Here is a 21,281-nt window from a genome sequence, read left to right on the forward strand (position 1 = left end):
GAACCTTCTGTTCCAGACAATAGAAGCTATCCCAATTAAAATGAAATTAAAAAAGAAAAAAAAAAAAAAAAAAAGAGGCTACAACTGACTCAGAAAAAAAGCCCCATATTTCAAGCTTGGCCAACTGCCAACTGACTTGAAATTGGAAACCGTGGGCTGAAATCCTACTGCATGAGTGTTTCTTTCTTCTGGATCCATGTTTATAACCATTTTGGCCAGAGGGGATTACTTTCTTGCTGGTACAAACTGGAATGGCCAATGGAGCTTTGCCCACATCTGCCAGGAGAGGATCTGAACCAATTAACAGGACTCCTGCCTTAGAGCACTGTCAGCAACCACTGCTTCCTGAAAAAATATCTGCACTACGTGACACAGATCAACTCTTAAATCAAATCTTCCTCACTAAAACTATCTACAAGTCATAAACTAAACTATCTAAGTCATAAAACAATGAGAACTTGAGGTAAAGCACTTCATCAATCTGAAGTAATTCCCCTACCTATGAAGATCATTTAACCTCTGTGACTACTGAGCCCTCAGAGACAGAGTCACCAGGTGATCATTCTGGAAAAGAATGTATTCAATCAAATTAAACTGACACAAAGCACTACGAAAGGTTTGTGATTCTTTGGCCTGGGCTGGCTTGTGTGTGCAAATTGACTTCAATTTGGTTTTGAAAAGGTCACTGCAACTCCATTGAGAATTAATGTTCTAATATCTCATGCTGTGTTTACAGCTAAACTCATGAAGTATTACTGGATCTCAGCTTTGCTAAAGCTCCAGATGAAGAATACAGAGAATAAATCACCTTCAGCATTGTTTATTTCAACTACAATGTCAAGTTCGTACAACACTAAGCTCAGGGCTCCCAGTGCAACCAAAAAAAAAGGTTGTTTTTAACCTTGTGCCTGCTTGGCTGTTGTACATTGCCCAGAGAAATCTGGTGTTTACCATGTGCTATGACAGCTCTATTAGATGGCTACAGAACTGAGATTTCTTCTCTCTCCCTCATGTGAGCTTGTTGGGAGTTATTTTATGCAATGCTTGTAAAGAATGAATACTTTTCTCCAGTAAATTAGAAATATTTAGAAAGGTTGCCCAATGCAGCAGAAGAATAAATTTTCTGTAGTCATTTACTTGAGCTCTCCCAGATCTCCCTTTCAAATTTTGTGAAAAGCAGGAATCTGGTAATCTCTCCAAGACTGGCAGCATGACTTTGAGGAGCATGTGTAATAACAATCCTTTCAGAATCCATGAATTTCAGCAAAAGGCCACCCTGAGAAATACACATACTGAGAAACCATGTCTTCATAAAAGCAGAAGTTTCAACTGAGACCAAATTTCACACCTTCCTTTCAAATCTGTGCATGCAGAAACCCATGGGAATTCAGTCAGTGAGAGAGGAATGGCAAGACACAGCTGATAGGGAGCTCTGAGAGTTTGTGATTTTTTGGTAAATTCAGTATAAAATAACTGCACCCGCACACAGAACCAGAGAACCACACGCAGAAATTTGAATGGCCAGGAAGGATGCCCTGTGCTGCGTGAACAGCTGAAGGAGGAATGTGCACAAACAACCTGGTATGCCATAAAGATTAATTATGATTTCACACACAGCAATTAAGACTGTGAAACAAAGCATGCAGCTTTGCACAGAAATTCTACATTAAAAAAAAAAAAAAAATAAAGTCTGGATGGGACTGGATGGGCTGTAATTTGTAGGAGGGCACCATGACTAACAAGTCCTGACCAACAGTGCAGAATTTTTGCAGCAGTGCACACCTGGGCGTCCCTCAGATTAGTAGCTCACACTAAGTCATTGATGGTGGGCAATAAATTTAGTGAACAACGTCTGTTCCAAATTCACCTAGAAGACAAATACAAATTCTTACACATGCAGAGATGTCTATCAGACCCTGCTTTTACTTTGTTAGCTTTTTCAAGATCTCACTTGCCACAACAATCCACATAAAAGAACCTTAGCAAAAGGTATGATATTTCTGATAATAAACTTTCAGGAGGCTCTTTCATTAAATAATAAGTATCTTTGGTTTTGTTTTTTTTTTTTTTTTTAATGCTTTGTTGGTTTTTTTTCAAAGAAAAAAATAACGAGCTTTTCAGGAGATAGTAAAGAATGTAATTTATTGGGGTTTTTATTTTTTGTTTTTAATTAGAAATTCTTTTCCTTCCTACAGGTTTGATTATTCTGTGTTAGCATTCAGGTTGCTCATGGTTAAGAGCAATGAAAAATACTCCATAACCCCTGAGATGGCAAATAATCTACGTAATGATGTGGCTCACACATCCTTGTCAACTGGGTATAAGACACTGGGATGAACACCTACCATAAAATATAGATACTAGAGAAATAATTAATATACAAGAAAAAGCCTTTATCTGTTGAACTGGTTTGTTAGACCCTGAGGGCAGGAGCACAGACACTTGAATTAGTTTTAAACTGCCCAGATGCCACTGAGTTATGCTGCCCCTACTTATTTCACACCCATTCCTGCTGCAGGTGAACACATACAGACCAAAGACTACTAAAAAGGAGATGAAACCAGGACTTTAAAGGGAAGGAGTTTGCTTATCAATAGCTCACGGAAAACAAGCCAAATGGAGCCCTTTTTCAAAGAGGTGCTTTGTTATTCTGGCTCCAAGTGAAGGAAAGTGAAAACAAGTAGCTAAAAAGGAGAAAAAGCCAAGGGTTGTCAGCTCAGAGTGCCAACCCAAACAAGTCCTGGGAGAGATTTATCAGCAAAGCCTCTCTTGGAGGGAAGTGATGAGGTATGCACTGGAATGGAGATGGAAAGGATAGGTATATCCAGCCTGGAGTGTTTCTTAATCCATTTAATACATCTAGATGTTCTAAATGACCTGCAAGGAGCAGGCATCTATCTCAGTAGCAGTTCTTATATGCAAGAAATGGAAATCCCCCTGGCTGCAGGGTGATTTTAGCCTGCTACTGCACATAACCACAGAGCCACGGACCAAGGTGTCATTAATTCTCAAGTTACAGCCCTTCCAATCCATCACGGCTGGTTCCAAACCCACGTCAGTTTTTCAGTGGGTCAAACAGAAAAGTTGCCTCCCTGTTAGTGGTGCACGAGATAACGTCTGCACACATCCAAAAAAACGTGTAACGCGCAGCAATATTTCTTTTTTTGGGAAGACTTTTAATATTCTACAAAGAGCTTTTCCAAGACTATCTTTGAGGGGGGCAGGCAGTAAAAAGCATTTTCTCTCTCAAAATCCATCAGATAAGCATCTGAAGGAGAACTAATAGGGAATTAAATAGAAAACATATTGTGATGTTTTCCAAACTTTCGAAACATGAAATATTTCATTTAGAAGACTTATGGTTTTGTGAAGTTCCTTTCAAAATGGAGCTCTTAACATCTAATCTGGCATCCTGCAGATAATGGAATTTCACACTTCTGCAATTTGTCCACTTATTTCTTCACAGCCACATGCTCAGTTTTTTGTGAGCAGTAGTGCAGTTCAGTCTTTTGTAGAAGGACTAGAGGTCTGATAAAGCCATGAGACTTACATAAAATGTTCTGTGGGCTTTAAATCAGGCCCAATATTTTGACAAGAATACATCTAAATAGGAAATTAAAAAAAGATATTTTAGTTAGAAGTCTAAAACCATTTTGGAGTCTTTGTTTTGAAAGTAGTTCACTGCATAATGGGACACTAACAAAAAATCCTTAACGTTCACCATCAAGAGCCCATAACCACAAGACAGGTCTGCATGAAAAGTCATGAGTCTGCATTAGTCAAATTATTTCCTGCACTTGATAAGCATAACCTTTTTGGGGTTGGCTTCAATAGAGTTTTATCAAGATTAAAATGTTACTGTTGGAGGGAGCACAGAGGAGGCTCCAGGATGAGCAGAGGGATGCAGCAGCTCTGCTGGCAGGAAAGGCTGGCACGGCTGCCATTGCTCAGCCGGGCAGGAGAAGCTTTGGGCTGAGCTCAGGGGGGCCTTGCAGGGCCTGAAGGGGCTGCAGCAAAGATGGAGAGAGACAATTGCCAAGGGCTGCAGGGACAGCACACAGGGAATGGCTCCCACTGCCACAGGGCAGGGCTGGCTGGGACATTGGCAGTCAGGAATTGTTCCCTGGCAGGGTGGGCAGGCCCTGGCACAGCTGGGGCTGCCCCTGGATCCCTGGCAGTGCCCAAGGCCAGGCTGGACACTGGGGCTGGGAGCACCTGGGACAGTGGGAGGTGTCCCTGACATGGCAAGGTGGGCTTTAACTCCATCCCAACCCAAACCATTCAATTTTCTATGGTTCTATGAAGGCATTGTTAAAACACATGTATGGCTTTAATGAGCTGTTTCAAAACCCCTGCGCATTTCTGGGATGCTCTTGGTGGGATCACAAAGGTTACCCACCAGAGAGAGCCCATGGACAGGTAAAATCCACACTCTGCTTCACCTGGAAAACAACAAGGAGTCCTCAAAGCAGGAGAGAGTGGGGATAGTTCAAGCCCTCTGAAAAACCAGTGAAGCCTCACACCCAGTTTTGGGAGAGGCTCTAGGATGAGGAAAGACTTAAACCACCTTTATGTCACGCCCTGACTCCCCTAAACCTCAGCTCTGCCAGGAACCTGATCTGCAGTCTGCGTGGATTTGAGCAGCTTTATGACCATAGCTTGCTGAAACTCTTACAGCAAGAAAAAAAAAAATCCCAAACCCCAACCAATTCCACAGGAATGTGTCAGTTTCATTGAATATATTCTGTTTTAAAAGCATGCTGAGGAAATAAAAAAAGGATTTTAAAAGCTCTCCCCAATACAAAAAAAAAAAAAAAAAAATTCAAATCTTTCTATTAAGTAGGATGTTCTTTCCCCTTAGGATACTATATTCAAATTGGGACAAAACCATTAAATTTTACAGAAATAAATCTGATAACATCTTTTGGACTGATTTGTCTCACAGAAGAGGTTTGATTTTGTTGGGGTTTTTTTAAACGTATATTGTTCTTTTCATTAAATTAAAAAAAAAAAAAAAAATATTTTGAAAAACAGATATTTCCTGGTGAACCAAAATTCCAAGTGTCAGCCTTTGGAATATGCAATTCCTCTAAATTGTGCCATCTTGTAGTATCATTATCCCACCTAAGCATGGTCAAAGTGCAACAGTGCTCCAGGCATACCCCTTCTCCTCTTCAGGAAAAAGTAGGAATACTGCCAAGGAGCTGGTCTAAGGCATTAAAGACATATGGCTACTATTATACACACCTAAGCCAAAAAATTTTAAAAAACCCAAAAAAGTCCAGGAATAATTAAATTTTTGATGCTTTTAATCCTTCTACCTCACATTAACATGAGTAGTATACATGACAGGGTCTAGTAAAATCCAGGTCTTGATTACTGTTCACTCTAAATAAACAGAAGGTTTTATTTAGTTTACTTTAAAATGTTTCCCAGCTGGACATATATATTTCTAAAATTTTGTTAACTTTGGCTCCCTGTAAAAATCCTTAAGGATGCAGGGCAGGTTTTAATAATTTGAGGCTTGGATTGTTTGGGGGTTTTTTTAACCTTCTAAATTTTATCAAAATTTATGTTTTGTTATTGCTCTGAGAGTCAAAGGAGATCATTACATTACACACATATATATAAATTTACCTTGCATAAAAGTCTCAACTATTCAGGTAAACATCTGGAAGAAAGTAATTGTAAGGAGTGACTTTTGCACAGCTGGGTAGGAGTTGAAAGTGATTCAAGGTGGGTGGTCAGTCTTGCCTACTGAAATTCACTTATCCAGTCCGTCTGCTTTACCATATTTGGGGGTTTTCATGCAAAATCCATGAGTATCACTTTCTGGCATGTTCCTGCCCTGCAGCCTTTTTACAGACAGGACCCCAGGCTGGAGCTGCTGGCCATAGCCAGAGGCACCTGTGGAAAGTGGATGTCACTTAGGTGGACATCTGCTCTGCAGAGGGCTCCTGGGCTCACTCAGCCCTGCCAAACTCCAAAGCAGCAGACAGGATGATGCAGAAACCATGTCAGAAAGAAAGGAACTGTTTTATTATTATAAAGGCATATCACGGAGCCCTCCGGCAGTTCCTGGTGTTTCCTTTGTTCTTCTCCCCCACCCGACAATAAATTTGTTAAAAAGAAGCAGACTGAGTGAAATGTCAAGTTGTTAAAAATGGCAGCTTTGCCGTGTCGAGGCTGAGCCCCAGCACGGGCAGGGTACAGCTCCCTGGATAACGCCTGGATATTTGTCATGCAACATTCTGAGGGCAGTCATTCCCACTTCCTTTCTGCTCCAATATGTCACTAACAAAACACGACTCCAGCCCGTGGTGCCTCCTCCTGAGCAGTCCTGGGCGTGAGCATCCTTCCAACAACAACATCTCTCTCACTGCCTACAGAGAAGACAATTCTAAAGCTCTGCAGGGCTAAACAACCCAAACCCAAACAACTGCCGCGCAATAAATCATTTTCCTCCAGATGGAACCCAAAACAAAGCAAGGAGTCAGACTGTATCTGACTTAGCTGGTGTGTCTGGGTGTGCGTAGAGGGAAGTCCAACTCTGCAGGAAAAGTTGGTTGGGAAAGAGCAACTGCTCACCAGAATGACTTCATCCCATTATTTCATGCGTGATATTCCATGACATGAGGTGGAAAGACTGAGATGAATGAATTTTGGCCTTTCCTGTCCCCCTTCACCACCATCCCTTCGTTACATTTACATCCTGCTAACTGGGAGAACCTCAAAAGTTTCTGCCATGACACAGCTGGCACAAGAAAGAACCAGTTCTGGCCCTACCAATATGGGGAGAGAGCGTCCCCTCCCCGAAGAATCAGAAATTGACTTACCACAACATAAATTTGGGCAAAAGTCTTAATAACTACACTTAGAATCTCAAAGCATATGCCCACCCTTTGACTGCACCTGTGGCTGCTCAGGGCTGAAAGGAATATTCTTTCCCCTCTTCCTTTTTCCAGTAATACCGAACCACTTGGCATTAGGTAAAAAAAAACTTTACAGCAGAGTCCTTAATGTGGCAGTTTGGGAAAAAAAATAGATTGACATCATATTATTTTAGGAGTAATAAAGGTTGGTTCATGTACAAGGCATGTACTAAATTTTTCTTTCTTGATTTGTCCCACGAGAGGAATTTTATGTGGCAAAAATAAAGCCAAAAAAAATATTTTACAGTTCAAGTTCTAAAACAGACAGTGCTGTAGAAAAAGGGGAAGGAGGGAAGGAAGGAGGGAAGGAAGGAGGGAAGGAAGGAAGGGAGGAAGGAAGGGAGGAAGGGAGGGAGGGAGGGAGGGAGGGAGGGAGGGAGGGAGGGAGGGAGGGAGGGAGGGAGGAAGGAAGGAAGAAGGAAGGAAGGAAGGAAGGAAGGAAGGAAGGAAGGAAGGAAGGAAGGAAGGAAGGAAGGAAGGAAGGAAGGAAGGAAGGAAGGAAGGAAGGAAGGAAGGAAGGAAGGAAGGAAGGAAGGAAGGAAGGAAGGAAGGAAGGAAGGAAGGAAGGAAGGAAGGAAGGAAGGAAGGAAGGAAGGAAGGAAGGAAGGAAGGAAGGAAGGAAGGAAGGAAGGAAGGAAGGAAGGAAGGAAGGAAGGAAGGAAGGAAGGAAGGAAGGAAGGAAGGAAGGAAGGAAGAAGGAAGGAAGGAAGGAAGGAAGGAAGGAAGGAAGGAAGGAAGGAAGGAAGGAAGGAAGGAAGGAAGGAGGAAGGAAGGAAGGAAGGAAGGAAGGAAGGAAGGAAGGAAGGAAGGAAGGAAGGAAGGAAGGAAGGGAAGGAAGGAAGGAAGGAAGGAGGAAGGAAGGAAGGAAGGAAGGAAGGAAGGAAGGAAGGAAGGAAGGAAGGAAGGAAGGAAGGAAGAGGAAGGGAAGGAAGGAAGGAAGGAAGGAAGGAAGGAAGGAAGGAAGGAAGGAAGGAAGGAAGGAAGGAAGGAAGGAAGAAGGAAGGAAGGAAGGAAGGAAGGAAGGAAGGAACGGAAGGAAGGAAGGAAGGAAGGAAGGAAGGAAGGAAGGAAGGAAGGAACGGAAGGAAGGAAGGAAGGAAGGAAGGAAGGAAGGAAGCGAAGGAAGGAAGGAAGGAAGGAAGGAAGGAAGGAAGCGAAGGGACTTTCTTTTTCTAAGAACCTGAAGTATGATCGACAATTACCCCACCCTGCTGTACCACAGAAAGCTCTTTTTACAGCTATCTGAAGAAGTTTCCTTCCACTTATCGTGATGATTTTCTGGCATTTTATCTCCTGCTATTTCTCATGCATTTTTTCAAGTACCTCATAAGCACACTTTTAATTTAATGCCTGCACATTCTGTATCTGCAGTCCCCTGCTCTTTTGGGACATTATTTTGAGCTACTTAGTCATGTGGCAAACACACAAGCTTTTTCCCATGATAAATATCTTTTTAAGTTTCATTTTTCCTCATTGAAATATGACTAACAATTTATTTGGGGCAAATCAGTTTCTGGGGGAAATCTGCACCTTTCTGCATGAGCAAAATTAATTTAGTTGCTAGAGAAGTGGCAGTGATAGCTCAAGGTACTGCAGTGTCTCCATAACTTCTTAAATGCAAGTGAGTTTTAGAATACATAATTAGGGGGATTACATAGATAGATAATTACATATGTGGCTTTTTGCATATGTGCATATGTGGATTTTTGCATATAGATCTGAGTTTTGTACTTTGCAAATATTACTCAGAAGATTCAGAGGGGATTCTGCAAAACTTTAATTGATTATTCTCAGTATCATCCTTTACTTCTGGGAAAAAAAAAAAAAAAACTAAAAATTTAAAAATATTTATCTACAAGGTTAATAAATTGTTTTGGTTATAAAACACCTGAAGCAGCCTAGGGATAAACCAGAGGGTGTCAGTTAAATCAGTATAAGTCTGTAAGCTCTCCTCTGCTGCAGCTGGAGTGACACAAATGTGTCTCTCTACCAGACACAATTTCAAACAGTGCTTACAGAACATGAGTGTTTGTTTAACCATAGAATCACATAATTTTTTTCTTTCAGTAGCATTTTTTTTGTCTCAATTTTCTTTTCTGCTTTGTTCTGTTTTCCCCTGGAAAAACTGGAACATTTGTTCTGGAAAAAATACTAATTTGTTTTTAGAAACACTTGGGGTTTTTTTGGAAAAGACACTTCTGTTGGACAGTGCTTTGAGAACAAAGGTTTTAAACCAACTACAGCTAAAAATAGATGCCTTGCTGTGGTAATGTTACTCCACCACCTAAAAATCAGCAAAGGGAGACATATTTTTGGCTGTAAGCTACTGCCACAAACTCCATCCTGTGCTAAGATGGTACTATTGCTGCAGAATTAGTTCACTCCTGACAGGCTCTGTATGTAGTCAGAATAAATTGAAAAAAAAAAAAAAAAAGTCAAGAAGTCAAGCAATTTGCCTAAAGTGTGAACAGATACTTGTCTGAAGAACATTTTGAGTTAATCCTTGATCCTGTCAGTAGGACCAAGTGTCCACAGCATTTCCCAAGGACTCATGAATTTAACAATTCAATATTTAACCAGACATGTGACTGGAAACTCACTACAAGCCAGAGTAGTGAATATATATGTAAGCCCAGAATCATTTTACTCACCACTTTCAAGAAAAAAAAAAAGCAATGGTTTAGAAAAAAATCCCACAACGAAATACAATCAAAAATCTCAGTGCTACTCCGTGTACATATAGGCACATTCTTTGCTGCTATTTTGGCAAAAAAAAAACCCCAAAAAATTACATCAAATATGTGGAAATTCCTTTTCTAATGCCAAAAAACCTCCCACTGAAACTATGGGATTCCTGCTTGATGAGGTGCTACATGTAAAATCCAAGAGTATGGTTTGAAGTTAAAAACTATTATTTCTTGTGCACTCTTGGAGCTAATGATGGGTATCAAAAAGGCAATGAAGTATAGCAGAGGTAATACCTAGGCAGGCAGGGACTACTGGAAAACACTCCTGATCAGGAATGAAATTCCAACTGCTTTTCTCCTCCTCAGGAAGTAGAAAGTTTTCATACTGAGTTCTCCTCATTTAAGAAAAGCAGTAATAGGCTTGTCAGAAAAGTCCTAAAGAACTGACCAGCTTGGAAGAAAAAATTAGTCTATAAAGAAAGATTGATAACTTCAGCAACGTGTTCCCAGAGACAACACAAAATAGGCACCAGCCACTCTGCACACATCCTCACTTGTGGCAGGAAAATATTCTGAAAGACACCAGTGGGTATTTTGTATACTATTAATCAAATTTATCACTTAATTACTTCAAAAAACGAAGAAGATTTTAAAAAACTGACTGGATTAGCAAGGATTAATACACTCATTAAACTGAGCCAAAAAAAAGACCATTGAAAATTCCATACTAAAAAAGTTGCAATCTGGACACATTCAGAAAACTTTGTTACAGAAAAACACTTTCCTCAAAAAAATTAAGTCATATTGCATCACCATGTAAAAGACAGCTCATCTTGTCTGCAGTAAGACTTTTTAAAGCTTTCTCCACATGTAAACAAAACCTCTAAAAGGATTCCTGTTCTTCACAACAGAAGTATGAAAAACTACATTGTACCTATGAATAAAATTCCTTCATTTCTCTCATGAATAAACAAAGAGCTATAAGAAAGCTGGAAATGTGTAATCCCTATGTCTAGATCTGAGACGTCTCCTTGGATACAATGCAAAAACAGCAGGGAATGTGTAGGCATCCTCTGAACAGTATTTAATGTGAGGGCACTGTTCCTTGTATCTATGGAAGTCTAGAAAGGAATGTGGAAAGAGAAATTATTGTCCTATAATAAGTCTTTCTTCAGGAAGAGCCAGCAATAGTGGCCTAAAGACCATTTGTTAATTCAGTTTTAGCTTCTTGTGAAAATTTCTAAGTTTCAGCTCTGTTGGATATGGAGTTGGTGGGGTTGGTTTGTTTTTGTTTTTCCTTTGTTTTGAGAAAAGGAGAAGCGCACAAAAAAAGCTTGAATTTATTAAAATTACTTTGTTATTAGTTTTGCTTTCATATAAGGCATCACTGCTGTTCTATTTTAAATACAACTTATATGAGATGGTGTATAACCTATTCTAAAAAGCCCTCCACATCACCAACTTAAAAAAAAAAAGAAAAGGGAAAAAAAAAAAAAAAAAAAGAGTATTCTAATATAGAAAACCCCCAACTGGTTTAGTTAAACAACAGATCTACTGGTTTGGAATGAACTCAAATGTGTTCTGAAGAAAAATAATCACCAAATTATACAATGACCCAGAATCTGCAAAGTGTTATGAAGACATTGCGAGACCTACTATCCCCACATCCCCACCACAGTTCTGCTCTCAATCACCCCATTGGAATTACTGTGGTGTAATTACACTGGGGAAGATGATATCAGGATCTGGCCACCTTACTCAGGGTTTAACACTTCAGTCACTCCAGGCACAGGAAGAACGTGGCTGCCTCTGCAGCAGGTTTTATGAATAATACAGAGAGTTTGGTCATTCTGGATGTGAAAATTACTCCATTCAGACCTGCTTCCCTGGGAAATGAAGTTTAGAACATGACAATTGATAAGGAGACAAGCCCATCCCTCCATAAAGGAAGGAAAAAAAAAAAAAAAAAGAAGAAAAAAAAAGGAGATTTTGCATTTAATAAGGTGGGAAATTTGTAATTTCTCCTGCCCATGTGAGGCCACTTTTGCTGTTGCCTCAAGATCCCACCAGAAATTAATTCAGGTCAGCCTATCTGCAAGGCAGCAGCTTTCCTTACAGTAAACCTTGGTTTGAAATAGGTTCTATAAAGAAACCATGGCTTTCAGTAGCATGTACCCTTCATTTGGGGAAAAAACAAATGGTGATTTCAGCACGCAAAAGGCAAAGTCTCTTCCCCTTCAGCAGAAGTCTCTCTAACACAATAAACAGCAAAACAGGCACACCAAAAATTGCACGTAGCACGTGTGTGTATACCACAAGTAACGGTGTCCAGAGAGATTATTTGCCAGCGAGCACAAATAAAACATCTTAAAGGAGAACAATGTGGGTGCAGACGAAGAGAGAGATGCAAACCTGGACGCTGCAAACTTTTAGGCTGTCTCTTGCAATGCCTGGAAGAGGCAGAGTGAGGCTTGCTGATCCTGTCCCTCCTCTGCTCTGGTCATCCCAACACCCCCAGCCCCTGGGGCAGAGCCAGCACCTTCCCTCCCTGCACAGCACCAGCACATTCCCACTCTCCCACGTACACACCCCCCTCAGGAGTTACCAAAAACGGGGGCTGAACAAGGGGACGTGGTCATTCCCTGCGACTGAGCAGAGGAATAAAAGTATCAAGGGATAAGTGTCAGGAAGAAAAAAGACCTATTCAGGCTGAAGACAATGCTGGCAAGAATAAACACGGGTATAAACTGGCCAAGGAGCAATTCAGGCTAGATATTAGAATCAGGCTTAAACAGAGCCATGACGATCTTTGACAGCCCTCCAGAAGGAGCTGTGAAGACAAGAAGATTAAATGAATTTTAAGGCAAGGCCTAAGATGGACCTGAAAAGACTCTATTCTGCCTCCTTTGTTAAGGTTTATGACTATGACTCATTACCATGCTGCATTTCATTCAAATTTCACATGCCCTCTCACACTGCTAAGACAGAAATATGCATGTCAGAGAATTACATGTTGAAACACAAAGGTTTGTAACCTCTTTCCATAAAATTCCACATCCACGAAGCACAAGTTCCTGCAATTTTGTTCTCTTCAAAGCTGGAGGGGACAAGAAACCAGAAAGAGCTGGTGTGAGTCCCAGGGTCCAACAAACACTTTGAAACGTATTCAGTAAATAAAGACTTTTAAATGTCTCCAAAAAACACAGGTGTGCAAATTACTCCTGATTCAGACAGGAGTTATGTTTCTAGCATCCCTTCAACCACTGTTAAAACAACACCCCCACAAGCATTTTTCAGCTCATAAAAGCTTTATGAGCTGAAAAGTTCCTTCAGGTTTGGATTTTTTTTTTTTTTTCCCCTTTCCCAGCTGCTGAACCATGACCTGCCAGCCAGCACCAGCAGCAGCCCTCACCACTAGGAAACATCAGAGCTGTGAGGACATAACAGGGCACAGAGTGGCAAATTCTGCATCCTCATAGAGAAAAATAAAATCCTGTGTCCCATCTGATGCCTTGGGAAGCCGTGCATGTACTAACACCTCACACTGCTGGGGTATTTGGCTTCCTCACTCTCATGATTCCAAGGGAAAAGCTCCTAGTTCCACTCCAGTGGATGAAGGTCCCAGGATCCTTCCTGAAACGCACCCTTTTTGTAGCATAAAAATGGATGTTTCCTCATGTGTGAGGATATTTTCCTCATTAATTGAAACACCTCCCTGAGATCTGCCCATGGGCTGTCAGAAAAAACAAGTCTTATTACCCAGATTAATTTGTGCACCTGCTTCACGTTTGCCCACATGGGAGTGTGTGGATTGTTTTTTACATTTTCTCAATGAAAACTGCTGTATTCCTACACAAATAAACAGCTTTATCTGTCAGCTCTGTGTTCTTTCTTATCAACCCTAGAACACGTCCTCCAGAATTCAAATTGAGCTTGACCTTCCACCAGGCCTCCAAATTACTTCTGTTTCCATGCCTTGTTTTGTTGTTGTTTTTTTTTTTTAATATCTAAAAGAAAACTTCCTTTGTGAGGGCTTTCATTGACTGCAAGCATGCATTTTAAAAGGTAGGAGTAAAGCTGCTTAACTCTAGGATAAGAAAATAAGTCCTCTAGGAGAACCTTCTTCTGGTCTAATAAATGTAAAGTCTTAGAAATATAATATTTAATAGCACCTTCCAGTAACTGTACTACTTCATATTAAGAGGGATGTGTGTATGAGACAGAAAAATATCCTTGCCTCTTTATTTAACTGAATTTAACTCCACACCTTTCGAGTGCAGCTTCAGCCTGCAGTAATAATGAGGAATAATATGCCCTGAAATTCCATACATCCATAACAGATTCCATATATCAACAGCACATTCCAGCCCAAAGACTTCAAAGCTCCTCAGAGAAGTTGGTGCCAGTCTGGTGAGGGTTTGAGAGGGAGGAGAAAGGCACAAGGAATCCTTCCTGCCTCTCCTTCCACCTGTGCTTGGCCACAGGTGAGCTCACCTGAGCCAGGGCTGCTCCCACCCACCACAGCCTCTCTGTCCTGCTGGATGGAAACTGCTAAAAACATCTCAAAATCTCAAGAAATGACACATTTAGCACAGACTTTCTCCTCCACGTGGAATGTAAAACACTGCTCCTGCCTAACAAAGCCTAATGGCACCTCCATGGAGCACTTAAATATTATTGTGCCCACGCTGTGGATGGCAAATGGAGCTGCAGGGAGCAATATTCAGCTGTGTAATAGCAAGGTTTTTATTGTAATTGAGTGATAGGAAACAAAACATGGTGCTGAATTTCTGTTGAGCCCTGCCTCACTGTTAAACTGTTGCTTCTGGCAAAAGCTGAATAACAAGGAGGTGAAGAATGAGGGGGAAAGAATAATCTCATAAATAGTTCCAGCACTTCTGCAAAACACAAAAAGGAAAATACATTAGTTTATAGACAATGCCATCTATATATAAGCTCTCATTATAATTCCTATTTGAAACTGTTATTTCTTGAAGGGCTTTGGTAAGCAAGCTGTCCTTTCTTAGGACAGCTTTCTTTGGCACTCTTGACTTGAAAATCAGTGAAGGCCTTTGTTTATAACCCTCACCCTTAACTTTATCTAAAAATGCTAAACTATGTTACCTTGAAAACATGCCAAAGGAGGAAAAAAAACCTTTGTTTTATCAGAGATGTAATGATGCAAACTGCATTTACAGTTTCAGATCAGCTAAGAATAAAAAGCCAGAGGTACAGTTTATGTAGTTCTTTATGATAGTGGATTAATTCTCAAATAAGGGGTGATAGAATAGGAAGTTAAACTACATCCTAGCAAAAGGCATATGTTGGTAATATTTGCCAAATTCATTCTTCTTCATTACTCCCTATAGGCATTTTCTTCAGCACAAAGAAAAGTTTATGGACTAAGGAACAATGAGGGGAAACTGGGCCTGACAGGATTTTTCAGATGTTGTCTTTCGTTTCTGTAGCAATAAAAGAAATAAATCCAAGCCCTCACAGAGAATAAATCTTTGGCAGTTCTAACTGAATTTGGGGAAGTAGGTAGAGGGTGCCTTTAGTCTGTGGACAGCTAAGTGGAGGAATTCCCACTGCCAGGGCCTGAAAACAGAAAAATGAAGAAAACTCCTTTTTAAAATTGCTCTAGACACATACGGCTCTCTGTGTTTAAAGAGAACACAATGCCATATGAAGAATTTAATAATATTTCAAGACAATAAACTTTTTTTTTCTCTCCTCACAGACTAAATAATTCTTAAAGGCTTTTAGATTTTTAAGGATTTATAAGGTTTTGTCTGCTTACAAACACCCTGACACATATGCACATCTATACCTGGGAAATGCATGCACAGCTTTGAAAGTTTGTGAAGATGAAGAAGACAAACCCTGAAGAAAATTTGTCCCAAAGACCTGATCACCCAAAGCAGAGTGAGAGCAGCTATGAAGAGCATCTGCACACTCTGTCCTTTACATAATCCACTTTGAACCAAATCCTAATTTAATGAAACACAGTACCCACACTAATCTGGAAAAAAAAAAAAAAAAAGTGTCAAATGAGGCTCTTCTCGATGTATATGCAGAGAAATCCTACCTCCACACCCTTCCAAACCATCCTACTTCTTTCCATCACCTGGAACATGCAGCTGCCCAGCACAACCCACCCTCCTGTAGGAAATAAACTGTAGCAAAACTCAAAAATCTAATAGGAAAAAAAAAGGTCACTATCACCTAGTCCAGCTACTCATTATGAAGTCAAATTAAGCGAATTTCCACAGGTAAAAAAGGGTTTAATATGTGGTTAAATCTTGCCTTCAGAAATTACCCTTCTGCTCTGACTTACTGGACTTGTATCATTTAATGGAGACTCTCAAGGCAGTGGTAACATATAAAGACAAAATAATGGTAATATACCACAGAAGCAAAAGTTTCAGAACTATCATTTTCTGAAATAGAAGGCTAAGCTACTATTGCTATAACTTGTGCAGATTTGCATCCTGTAAACATAAAGCAGGATAATGTGAAAAAAGATACCAAGCCAAGGTATTACATGTCCAAACAGGATATGGCACATCTCAAGGAAAAAGCCACTACTGGTTTTTGATTTTTTGAGTGGAACCCTACCAAGAACAAACCTGACAAAACCATCCAAAAGACTCCCATAAATTATGAATCCTGCTGGATGAGTTCTTCAGAGGCACGGAGGTTATGGCCAAGAACCAAAGAGAAAACAGTTTCTGACACGACCATTCAAAAGACATGCATGTAGTTAAGGTATATAAGACCAAAAAAAAAATCCATTTTTTACTGTGTTCCTTCAAAAAAAATAAAATAATTATTATGCAACCATAAGACAATTAAACACAATAAAACATTGGACCTAACAGAAATTTTGTACTTTGTACTGCTTGTCAGTTCTTTTACTTTTTCTTTTAAAATATAATGTTTTACCGTGACATCTTAAATAATAGTCAGTTGACAGGATTCTTTCATGTAAAACTGCACACCCTTCAACATTTGCATTATGGAGACATATTCATCATCAACCCCAACAGTTCATTGCTGCTTTAGAAGTTTCTGTTCTGGATACCCATGGAATTGAAGCTACATACACATGTACAGAACCATCAGCTAAAAAATGTGGCAGAATTAAATATTGCATCAATTTGCACCGCATATTCCCTAAGATGGATTTTAAAAATGCTATGATGTGCTACAAAAAAGAAAAAGAAAAAAAGCCCATTCCTCCAAGTCACAGGAGGCAGTCGAGTGCTTTAACCATTTTTTAGCTGACTACCCTGTACATGGCATTGTTAATTGCTACAGACCAATGGAATGTTAAAATAATCTAGTGCTTCGTTTAGGACTAGTAATGCATGGAATGGAAGCTGTGAAATTAAAATGCTTGTTTCACAGACAGCTGGAGTTAAATTGGTGACTTGACAACATTAAAAATGAAAACTGGACTGTAGCCATCATGACTTTTAAAAAGAAATAAAACAGTTTCATATTAATTCTTACGTAGAAATCATTCTTACCACACAGCATATAAAAAATACATTTCTGAGGGGCTTTTAACGGACAGAAAAATAGACCTACCAATATTCAGTAAGCTGCTGTCTAGACAAAACTGGTACTTTGAATCCTTCAGTGATCCAAGAAACATCTCCAGCATATTCTAAAGCACACCTGTTTGCCACGACAAACTGTCCACTCTGATGGACTGCGGGTCTAAAAGGCAAAATCTTACCTGTGTCATTGCCTGTGATTTGAATAACATACAATCTTATGTCATTATCAGGGTGTGAAGTAGAAGGAGACACCTCCTGAGGTTGCAAGGCCTCTGTGGCCTCCCTCACTTGGGGTGGAGCAGTAGGTCGTGCCACTGCCGTGGCAGTTGAGGCTGTGAAATATTCCTTATCGATTTCTGGCTCCAGCATCTTTCCTGGCAGATCATCCTCAGCGGTGGCTTTGCTGGGAGAAACAGATTCATCAATTATGATGATGTCATGGCTTGTTACCTCCTCTTCTTCCCCGGGGAGGATGCGTGGGGACTTCTGAGTGACAAAAGGCTGGGTTGCAGATGTAGGCTGAATTTTGTCTACAGCACCAAGGGAAGGTGTTGTCATGCTGCTGAGAATTGTTGCTTTATCTGTTGCAGTAGCTGCAAATACAGCTGGCCTGGTTTCCTCAGGTTCTCTAGTCATTCCTGAACCTTCCGTAGCCTGGCTTGGAGAAGCTCCCAGAGTCAGGTCAGTAAGGCTTTCCACAGTGGAATGTCCTGCTGGCATTGTATGGGAGGGTGGCACAGAATCCCAGCTCACTGCATCATCTTCCTCCCTGGTGGGGGCTCCTGGGCTGTCCTGTGTCTTTGCTTCGGTTCCAGCAGTTATGGGAATCACCTCAGTGACCTCCTCATCCTGATCAGGAGCAGTTCCAGCTGTTGGAGTCACCGTGAGGTGCAACCAGGTGCTGGTTTCCTCAGGTGCCACAACTCCTCCATGGTCTGTGAACGTCACTGCAGGCACAGGTGCCTCTGTGGCCGGGTAAATCTCCTCATAAGCTGAGCCTGTCTCATCCTGAACTGCTGTTTGGGGCCATTCAGATCCTGGTGACACCTCTGGTTCGTGTGTGTGGGCAGATGTCACAGAAAGCGTGGCAGTCCTTGGTTCCAAACCTTGGTCCAGTGTGGAGAGTTCTGGGAACACCTTGCTATGTTTTGCAGTTGTTTCTGTTGCTTCTGTATGAAAGACATCATCAAAAGGAGTCTGATCAGTAATTGTCATATCTCTAGTGACCTCACTCTCTACAGTAACTGGAACTAGGGAAGCATCATACTCCTTCTGTGGAACTGCAGTATCTACCTTTGTTACACCTGTAAATTTAATAGTTCCCTTTGTCCCTGATGTCTCATCTCCTTCATGCTCAGTTACCCCCACAGCTGTGGGCACAGCACTTGGCAATACAGTTACACTTGAGGAGCTAAAAACCCCTATGGTTGCACTACTTTCTTCCACTGGTATTTTGGATACTGTGGTCATTTCCAAATCCGAGGAGCTGCTGGTGTGGGATACACTTGTAGTGTCTCTACTCTGACCAAAATCAGCTGATACCATTTCTTCATCCCTTGTGGTCTCTGCTGGCTCCCTGCTTGTCTTAGCTGCATCTGTGGCTGCTGAAATTGGAGCTCCTGGATGCACTGTGGATTCTACCATGTGCCCTGGAGATGATGTGGGCTCCATTCCAGAGAAGCCATCCTCTGTAGCTAACTCAATCACTCTTCCAGTGTGAGATGACTCTTCTGTCATATACCCTTCCTCTTTATCTGTTGGCAGCCACGTGCCAGAACCTGGAGGGGCCTGTGTGATCTTCTCCCTTGCAGAACATCCCTCAGATTCTGCAGCAACACACAGAGGAATGGCAGCTGTGGAATGAGGGACCTCCACATCTGCTGTCCTCATTTCTGGCTGGTTTGTTTCCTCCTGCTCCTCTAAGACAGCTGATGCTTCTGTCTGCTGGGATGAGGGGATCAGAGACACGGTGCCTTCCCCAAAGCTTGGCAAGGCATCGGTGCTTCCTGAGATGGCCCCAGACTCTGTTTGATCAGCAGCTGACACAGAAAAGGATACAGGTGTTCCAGATGCCACGGTGGGCTGCACATCCCTCAGGTCCTCTCTGCTCCCTTGAGCTGAGGCCTCGCTGTCAAACGCTGTCGCAGAGCTAAATTTAACCCAGGGAGTTGACTCTTTCACTGCAGAAAACTGTCCAGTGGTTACTGCTTGCCCATCTAAGAGTGTCTCTGATGCAGCAGGCACTTCTGATCCTGGGGCATGACCAGTAGCCACCCCAGAATCTGTGCCAGGCACAGCGGCGTGCATGCTCTCACTGCCCTCCCTCTCTGCAGACTCATCGGTGACCCAAGCTTTAGGGATTACCACAGTTGTGAGTTTCTCGTCAGATTTTGCCTCCATTGATTTTTTTGTGGGTGCATTTGTGAGGTGGGCACTGTGAGACACATTCCGTTTTGTAAGTGAATCTGAAGTCCCTGTCCTGGCAGCCTCTCTCCGAGAAGTCAGTAAGAAGCTATCTGTAGCTGTCCTCAGAGGGCCCACTTCTATTTGCTCAGTCTGATTATCAGCATCATGCCCTTGTGCATCTCCCGTTTCAGCATCTTCCCAAAAACCAGTGGAACTCTTAGCTACAGCTGTGCTATCCTGAAAAATTACAGAGGTCAAGAAAGCGTCCTCAATGCTTTCAGACCTACCTTGTTCCTCGGGCAACTCTGCTTCAGAGTAAGTGTGATCCAGTTCCAAATCTGGGGCCGTGGTGTCTGTTAGCCTGGGTGAGACACCGTATTCAGTCCTTCCCAGTGGGTCATAAGTGAATGTTTCGCCGTCGGTGACAGTCTGAGGTAGAAGGGTGGTTAAGGGAATGTTCTCCATGAGCACCTCCATCTCCCTTTTCTCCTCAGCCACGTCAGTAGTCATTTCTGCGTCTTCTTCAGACTCTGGGGTTGTTTCCTCCAAAGAAACTGCTTGGGTGGCAGGCACTTCAGTGAGCGGAGTCTCGGAGATGGGAGGCTCGAGAGGAGCTCCAGCAGGCGACGATTTCACGCTGTCCGTTCTCAGGGATGTCACAGGCTCGACGGTCGGAGGCTCTGTTGTGACTTTTTTAGCTTTAAAAAAAAAAAAAAAAAGCAAAACAAAGAAAGGTACAGTCAGTACACGAGCTACTCTGGTTCATTAGTTTGAACGTTCCCAACAAAAACTAAATGCCACGCTGAAAAATAAGTGCAAATTTCAAAGGCTTTAGGCAGTTCTTTGGAGTGTTGAATGACATGCAACAAAACACTGTAAAGCTGCAGAACGCCTAACTTAAAGTCAGATGAAGTGAAAAAAAATGGCAATATTCATCATATTTGTGGTTTACATAATTACACCTAGAAGTCCTTGTGTCACATGAGTGACCATCAGCCTGCCAGGTACTGATCTGGGGACATAAAAGTTTATTTCAAGATGTCATAAATGAGGAGAGCCGTGGGTTTTCTTCAAAGCTTGATGCAGATGTATAAAGGGAGTGAAATAATGCTTTAGTTTATTTTCAGCACATAATTACAAACTGCAAAAAGGAATCCTCACTGCAGTAGAGTGTGCTCAAGCAGCAGGATGGAGCATGCCACCAGAAAACACTGCTGCTGCCCTGCCTTTAAATTATGCTGGGAGAAATTTATTGTCGGGAAAGGTGAGAATGTTGAATCCGTAAGATCATAAACTTAATACTACTAAAATGATGTTGATCTTTTGAAAACACTTCAAAGATGCACATCTGAAACTCCTCCACACACAGAAATGCTTCCATGGGAGTGCTGAACATGCAAAGGCAAAGTGCTGAACCCTCTGGATGATGGGAAAGGTGAGGGAGTTGCTATCCTAGATGAACAGGAGGCACAAAGAAAGGTCCTTCCAGTGAGCCAAATTGTGATGTTTTAAACAACGTGGTGGCCTTGGCTGCTTGTCTACTCCTTTTAGCCCACATTTCCATGCCATCTGAGGAGGAAATGTGTGCTAACACTGCAAGGTGTGTCAGCAGATTTTAAATTCCTGGAAAAAGTGAGTGCTCAGAAAAGAGGTTTTCCTCAGGAAAAGCCCAGGTTGGAACCATCTTCCCT

At 41.6% G+C, this 21,281-nt stretch overlaps 1 protein-coding gene across 1 annotated transcript in view; it reads right to left on the bottom strand.

Moving 5' to 3' along the window:
* The window catches only part of VCAN (versican), a 102,333-nt gene that overhangs the window by 35,105 nt on the left and 45,947 nt on the right, over positions 1-21,281 (bottom strand). The window contains exon 7 of the mRNA XM_054003224.1: positions 17,364-20,288. Coding sequence (XP_053859199.1) covers positions 17,364-20,288 — 2,925 coding nt within the window. The remainder of the gene's footprint in view (positions 1-17,363; positions 20,289-21,281) is intronic.

The sequence above is a fragment of the Vidua macroura genome, chromosome Z (genome assembly GCF_024509145.1).
Source record: "Vidua macroura isolate BioBank_ID:100142 chromosome Z, ASM2450914v1, whole genome shotgun sequence".
NCBI lineage: Eukaryota > Metazoa > Chordata > Aves > Passeriformes > Viduidae > Vidua > Vidua macroura.